Here is an 8164-nt window from a genome sequence, read left to right as displayed (position 1 = left end):
GGGGGGGGCGTGGCGGGGAACCTGCAGAGTGCAAACCCAGAGCAAGGATGATTTCATCATTGCTGTGAAGAGGTCTTTGCTTTCAGGCAGGTCTTTTCCACTGATTACTGAGCCTATTTGCAAAAGTGATTACTACTGCTGTGTAGTTCAAAAAGGTGGCTAGTACCTGAATGAAAAATGTAAATTTAAAATAACAAAAAGAAAGTTTTTTTTTTTAAATGAACTCATTGCCTCTTCTGTTTTGGTTTTTAGAAAGGGAAAAGTATTCCATTAGAAGAAAACTCAGGGCACCTATAAAAATAGAACTTCCCATTAGATTGTTAATAGCTGACATTCCACAGGAAGTATGCACAAGTACCACACTGCCAAAACCATCATCAAAGGACAAACACAGGAACATTCCTTCTTTAGGAATTTAAGTAGTTATTTTATCTTGGAACTGATTGGCTAAATGACTTCCAATTTGCCCATATGAGTATTTCATTGATGTATAAAATATTCATTTTTCTAAAGCCATTTATTTTTCTTTATAGAGTAAGTACCACAATTAGATAATTTAGAGGGATTACATCTGTTGTAATCTCTTTTTAGTCACTGAAAATCTATACTTTAAACCATTGTTTTCCAACTGTCTCTAAAGCTGGGTGCTTTATTGGACTATATTTAACTAGTTCACTAATCTCATTTACTGGCAAAGAATTCTGATGAAAACTGCTCATAACTCCTCTTTAAAACTTTAAACATTGGGGGCGCCTGGGTGGCTCAGTGGGTTAAAGCCTCTGCCTTCGGCTCAGGTCAAGATCCCGGGGTCCTGGGATGGAGCCCCACATTGGGCTCTCTGCTCAACAGGGAGCTTGCTTCCTCCTCTCTCTCTGTCTGCCCCTCTGCCTACTTGTGATCTCTGTCTGTCAAAACAAACAAACAAACAAAAAAAACACTTTAAACATTGAAGAACAGTTGCAAAGAGTCTGAGCTTTTCAGTCTAGCAAAAGAGGTTCAATTGTCTGATGTAGCATATCTAATGTTACTATGCTCCAAATGTGGGGATGCCTGAGTGGCTCAGTTGGTTAATTATCTGCCTTTTGGCTCAGGTCATGATCCCAGGGTCCTGGGATCAAGTCCCACATCAGACTCCTTGCTCAGTGGGGAGCCTGCTTCTCTCTCTGCCTCTGTCTGCCACTCTGCCTGCTTGTGCTCTTTCTCTCTCTCTGACAAATAAGTAAATAAACTCTAAAAAAAAAAAAAGTAAACTTACACTTTGATTTCAGACATTAATAACACAAATATCATTGTGACAATTACAATCCACTGTAACTGAAAATCTTATTTTGTATTCACATGAACTGCTTTTTTATATGTTCTGTACCAATTATTTAAAATACGATGCATACAAAAATAAACTTTATTCTGAACCCCGTGATTCTTATCATTCTCTCTATTTAATAATATAAAAAACTATACAATTTTAAATGTGAATATAACTCGGTAACCATAGAAAAGTGATATGGTATGGCCTGAGAAGAAGAGTATTGCCCTTTTATACCTGAAGCAGATCAGAATACACCACCCTACAATATACCACTTTGGCAAAAAGACTATTTTGAGCTAAAGTCAACTGAGAACAAACAAATACAGGAAGAGTTCTCTACCTTTCCCTTATCTGCCCAAAAGCAGGGCATAAATTTCTCTTTGAGGAAGGTATCTGTTCTAAGTACCAGGGAGGGAAGAGCAATTTTTATCATCTAAGACAAGAATTTGACACCTTCACTGCTTCTTTCAGTTTCACTTCTTTTCTACAAACTCTCATGCACATATTAATAAAAACCATGTGCCTTTTATTCTGTTCATCTGCCTTTAGTCTAATTCACATGGCTTCATGCACTGAACATAAGAGGGTATATCCTCTCTGATAGAGCCACTATCAAATCCAATTCTGAATAATGGTACTCAGGTAAATGAGCATTAGCAAAAGTGTTTTTCATTTCAGCGTTTATCATAGCATGAAAAACATATCCCAGTTTATAATACTATATCCATGATTTATATAGCAAAGGATAGCTAACAAATTAAATCTATTAAGAAATAACAACAGGTCTGAAAAAAAAATAGGGTAGACACATTTGTCTAACTAAATGCATTAAAAAAAAAAAAAAATTCCCTGTTCTCCCAAGCCCTGCCCAGCAGTGAGGAGGAATACCCCTGGGGTGCCATGGGAGGCTAAATAGGAAACCTGGACTTCTACTTCCACCTGAAAGTAGTAAGATGGTACCCAATAACTCCTGCCAATGTGTTATCAGAGGAGGCCTGTTAACAAGATTAAAATTAGATCCTCAGTCTCATAAAATAATACCCAAAATGTCTAAGAAATAATACAAAATCACTGCTTATATCAAGAACCAAGAAAATTTCTATATGAATGAGAAAAAAAACAATGAACAGATGCCAACACCAACACCACCAAGATGTCAATCTAGTTGGAATTATCTGACAAGGATTTTTGATCAGCCTAATAAAATGTTTCCATGACCAATTAAAAACACAGTTGACCAGAAAAAATAGGAAGTCTCAGCAAAGACAGAGAATTTATAGAAAAACCAACAGTCTGTAGTAGAACTGAAAAAAATACAATAACTGAAATGGATGCATTCAATAGCAGAGTGAGGAAAAAATGGATCAGTCAACTTGAAGAAAACAGTATAAATTTTCTAATGTGAACAAGAGAAAAAAAGAAGATAAAAATGAACAAAGCCCCAGGAATTTATATGGCTATAACAAAGGATCTAGCATTCATGTTATCAAGTTCCGGAAGGAGAAGAGAAAGAAGGCAAGGGTAAAAAAAATGTATTAAAAAAACCAATGTCTAAACATTTCCCAAGTTTGGCAGAAGACATAAACCTGTATATTCAAGAGGTTAAGTGAACACAAAATAAGATAAACTCTTAAGAAATCTAAGCCAAGACACATCATGGTCAAACTTCTAAAAACTACAGGCAATGAAAAAAAATCTTTAAAGCAGCTGGAGAGAAAGAACACCTTACTTTTAGGGGCAAAACAAAATGACAAAAGATTTTTCATCAGAAATCAGAGAATCCAGAAGGAACTGATGTAACAGTAAAAGAATATAACTGTTTACCTAGAATTCTTTATCTAGAAAAAAGGAGTTAAGGGGGAAATCAAGACATTCTTAGAAAAAGGAAAGTAAGAATTTGTTGCTAGCATATCTACTCTGAAAAAATGGCTAAGGAAGTCAGTAAGGAAGAAAGGAAATCATTAAAAAATAAAAGGATCTTACAACATGAGAATGGAAGAAAGGACAATGGAGAAAGTAAAAATACGAGTTCTGAGAAAGGACTGAAGAGGAAGGACTAGTGCAATATGGAGTGGTGCAAAACTACAGGCATGTGAACAAGCCATGGGTGGACTATGACTATGGAGAGGAGCACTACAGTGGGGCTGTGCATAATCAGAGCTTCAGTCTCTATTCTCCAGCACACACTCATCATGAACATGGTAGACACACGTGGCTGCTTACCTAATATGCAAAACTCTATTTTCTTGTTAACGAAGCCATGATTTAGATCTTACCTGACCATGCACATAGTGAATCAAGAGAAGCCAGTTCCCTCCCAAGACCTACATATTAAATTTATAGTTGGTCAAAGCCAATTGTTGTAGTTCCATTCCCTCATCAATACCTGATTCAGGCAGGGGCATAAGAAGAAACTCTAAACAGGGATTCATTAAAATAAATAAATAAGTGAATAAATAAATAAATAAATAAATAGCAGGGATTCACTAACAGCTTATCTCCTGCGGGACTGCTGAGAAAGGATAAAAACATATGCAATGGCATTAATACTATCCATTTTTCTCACTGTGAAAGTCACTAATATCTGAAAATGTGGCAGCCAACCTGAGAATAAACTCACATACTACAGAGCACAAACAAAAAGACAGAAAAAACTTGATTTCTTAACTACATCATTGAAGGGCTCAATCAACCAGATCTAACACTAACCTTCCTTTAGAGTCATATTACAAAAAATATATTTTTCTTATCTATTTCCCATTTTCATGTAATGCTGGACAGTAGTCCAGCATATGAATTTACCATAATTATGCAACTATTTCTCTATTATTGGATCCTTAAGTTGCCTTTTTTTCTTTTCTTTTTTTCCCATTATAAAAGCTGATGCAATGAACATCTTTTGGTATAAAGTTTTATCTAAATTTAGGATATGATTTCCATGGATTACATTTCTAGAAGTGAAATTACTATGTCAAATGATATATGACCTAATCCTAGCCAGTGAGAGGAAATGAAACATTTACTGGGTAAATTTTTCACTCTTATAAAGAACAAGAAACAATGTCTTTCACTGGACATTAGCATGTCATATATAATACCTTGAACCATACCAATTTGAGAACAAAGCAAAGTAATTAAAAAATGGACATCTGATACTGTTGTTGAACCCCTGAATTAACCAACTTCAAGGACCCTACTTTTAGTCTTTTTCCATTATTTAAATTATAGTTCACTTTCAATTTTTTTTATTTGACACACAATGTTGCATTAGTATCAAGTATACAATATAGTGATTCAACATCTCCAAACATTATGCTATGCTCATAAGTTTACCTACGGTCTGTCACCATACAACGCTATTTCAATATCACTGAAAATATTCCCCTATGTCTTTTATTTCTGTGATTTATTCATTCTATAACTGGAATCCTGTATCTTCCACTCTCCTTCATATATTTTACCCTTCCTTTCCACACACCCCCCCACCCTATGGCAACCATCAATTTGTTCTCTGAATCTGCTTTTTGTTTGTTTATTCACTTTTGTTTTTTACATTACACATGCAAATAAAATCACATGGTATTTGTCTTTCTCAAGACCTCATCTTTTCTTTGTTGCAGTGTAATGTTCTATTTTGTGTGTGTGTGTGTGTGTGTGTGTGTACATATATACACACCACATCTTGTTTATCTATTTATCTACTGATGGACACTTACGTTTCTTCCATATCTTGGCTACTGTAAATAATGCTGCAATAAACATAGGTGAGCTTATTTTTTTTCAAATTAGGGTTGTCACATTCTTTGCATAAATACCCAAGAGTGGAATTATTAGATCTTATGTTATTTTTATTTTTAATTTTTGGAGGAACCTCCATACTGTTTTCCAGAATGGCTGCACCAATTTTTATATTCCCACCAAGAGTACACATGGGTTCTTTTTTCTCTACATTCTCATCAATGTTTAATATTTCTTGTGTATTTGGTTTTAGACATTCTGAAAGGTGGTATGTCACTGCAGTTTTAATTTGTGTTTCCCTGATGATGAGTGCTGCTGAGCATCTTTACATGTGACCCTTGACTATCTGGATGTCTTCTTTGGAAAAATGTCTATTCAGATCCTCTATCCATTTTTTAATTGGATTGGGTTTTCTGGGGTTGAGTCGTAAAAGCTCTTTATATATTTTGGATATTAATCCATTATTGGATATGCCATTTGAAAATAACTTTTCCCATTCAGTAAGCATCATTTTTTACTTTTGCTAATGGTTTCCTTTGCTGTGCAAAAGCTTTTTATTTTGATGTAGCCTAATAGTTTATTTTTGCCTTTGCTTCCCTTGCCTTAGGAGACATATCTAGAAAAATGTTGCTATGACTGATATCGAAGTTACTGGGCTTTAATCCATGTTGAGTTTATTTTTATGTATGTGTTAGGAAGTGGTCCAGTTTCATTCTTTTGCATGTAGCTGTCCAATTTTCTCAGCACCACTTATTGAAGAGACTGGCTTTTTTCCCATTGTATATTCTTGCCTCTTTTGCCACAGATTAATTGACTACATAAATATGGGTTTATTTCTGGGCTCTCTGTTTCACTGATGTATGTGTCTTTTTATGCCAGTACCATACTGTTTTGATTACTACAGTTTTGTAGTATGTCTTGGAATTTGGGACTGTGATACCTCCACCTTTGTTCTTCTTTCTCAAGACTCTTTTGGCTGTTCGGTTTTTTGTTTTGTTTTGTTATTTTTGTATGTGTGGTTCCATACAAATTTTAGTATTATTTGTTCTAGTTCTGTGAAAAATGCTGCTGGTATTTTGATAGGGATTGCACTGAAAGTATGGATAGCTTTGGGTAGTGGTGACATTTAAACAATACTAATTCTTCCAGTTCAAGAGCATGGAATATCTTCCTATTTGTTTGTGTTGTTTTCAATTTCTTTCATCAGTATTTTATAGTTTTCAGAGTACAGGTCACCATCCTGATTAAGTTTATTCCTAGGCATTTTATTCTTTTTGGTGCATTTGTAAATGGAACTGTTTTCTTAATTTCCCTTTTCTGCTACTTTGTTATTAGTGTATAGAAATGCTACCAATTTTTGCATATTATTTTTTTATTCTGCAACTTGACTATTACTTCTAATAGTTTTTTGGTAGAGTCTTTAGGGTTTTCTATGTATGGTATCATGTCATCTACAAAGAGTGAAAGTTTTACTTCTTCCTTACCAATATGGATGCCTTTTATTTCTTTTTCTTATCTGATTACTGTGGTGAGGACTTTCAGACTATGTTGAATAAAACTGGTGAAGCGAACATCCTTGTTTCTGATCTTAAGAGAAAAATTCCCTCGTTTTTCACTATTTAGTATGATGTTAGCTATGGTTCTTTTTATATAAGATAATAAATCATAAAAAGCCCAAAAAATTCAATGGAAAATTAGCTCATATCAGCCATTTGCATGCCCAGAGATAAAACTGAGAACTGCTTATGGTATCACAGTGAACAATTCAAACAGACTCCTGTTTCAGTTATGAAGATTAATGTAAGTTTTAAATAAACACTCCTGAACAGTCACATTTTTTCAAAAAGAATTAGAGTTAATGCTATTTGAAGAACATCTAAAAAAAATCTAGGGTCATTAATTTAGACTGCAAATTAGAAAAAAAAATCATTTAATTCAAAATGGTCTTCAAATAGCAAAAATAAGTGAACACAAAGTATGTTGTACTTACAAATCAAACACCAAATAATGGAAGCCCTCTTCTGATATGCTGTCATGAAGTCGCACTAAAAAAAAGGCGGGGGGAGAAAAAAGTTTATGTTATACATATGCCAATGGTGAACATTAAACCAGACTTCTACTGGGCTTCTGTCTCCTAACTAAAAGTGCTAGCAACATCTTTTTTCTATGCTCTGATAACTAGTATCCTTTATAACAAGGCTTGGGTTCAGACAAACCCAAGGTTTAGATTCTGGTTCTGATTATTATTACTGTGTAGAGTTAATCTTTTTCTTTCTTTCTTTCTTTTTTTTTTTTTGGTTAGGAGAGAGAGAGAGGAGAGAGGGCAAGCAGGAGAGGGAGAGTCAGAAGGAGAGGGAGAGAGAAAGAATCTTAATTAAGCAGACTCCACACTCAGTGCAGAGTCAGAAGGAGGAGGAGAGAGAAAGAATCTTAATTAAACAGACTCCACACTCAGTGCAGAGCCCAATGTGGGGTTTCATCCCATAACCCTGAGATCATGACCTGAGGTGAAATCAAGAGCCAGATGCCCAACTGACTGAGCCACCCAGGTGCCCTTGTGTGAGCTTAATCAAATTAATCAACTTATAATGACAACAGTACCTATACTTTACAAAATGGTTGAGAAGGTTAAATGAGACAACAAAAGTAAAATAATCCACATGTTGCTGGTATAAATACATATTAATGACTGTTATAATACTAAATATATCTATTCGAAGTTACCAAGTTCTAGGACTTCTGCTCTCCCTGCCCCCCACCTTTTTTTGGTGGGGGTGGGGGTGGAGAGAGTTTCTACATAGCATTCCCTGGCCACCCTGTCAACAGAGTTTTTATTATGCTACTTCTAAACTCAAGTCACCAAAATCCATTTACCAAGTCAGCCAAAAATACATAAGCAGAACTTCTAATAAAAAAATCTACTAGTTCCTCAAATTAATACCACTTCAATTTTTCCAATGAGCTAGACTTTCACTGATAGCTATCCAAAACAAATATTTTGCTCTTCTGAATGGAAAACACTCATTATCTCCTGTAATTCTAAAGTAAACTACACATATATAACTTACATACTGCTTTTCCTGCTATTTATTTTTGCACAAGTCCCCTGTCTCCCCC

The 8164-nt window shown here is 34.9% G+C and overlaps 1 protein-coding gene across 18 annotated transcripts in view; it reads right to left on the bottom strand.

Annotated features, from left to right (window-relative positions):
• The window catches only part of CAMK2D (calcium/calmodulin dependent protein kinase II delta), a 335597-nt gene that overhangs the window by 153969 nt on the left and 173464 nt on the right, over window positions 1-8164 (bottom strand). For all 18 annotated transcript variants that reach the window (XM_032859177.1, XM_032859036.1, XM_032859053.1 and 15 more), the window contains exon 4: window positions 7038-7092. In XM_032859177.1, the coding sequence (XP_032715068.1) occupies window positions 7038-7092 (55 nt within the window). The remainder of the gene's footprint in view (window positions 1-7037; window positions 7093-8164) is intronic.

The sequence above is a fragment of the Lontra canadensis genome, unplaced genomic scaffold (genome assembly GCF_010015895.1).
Source record: "Lontra canadensis isolate GAN:19392208 unplaced genomic scaffold, GSC_riverotter_1.0 scaffold1, whole genome shotgun sequence".
Lineage (NCBI taxonomy): Eukaryota > Metazoa > Chordata > Mammalia > Carnivora > Mustelidae > Lontra > Lontra canadensis.
This window is presented reverse-complemented; position numbering and strand designations above follow the sequence as displayed.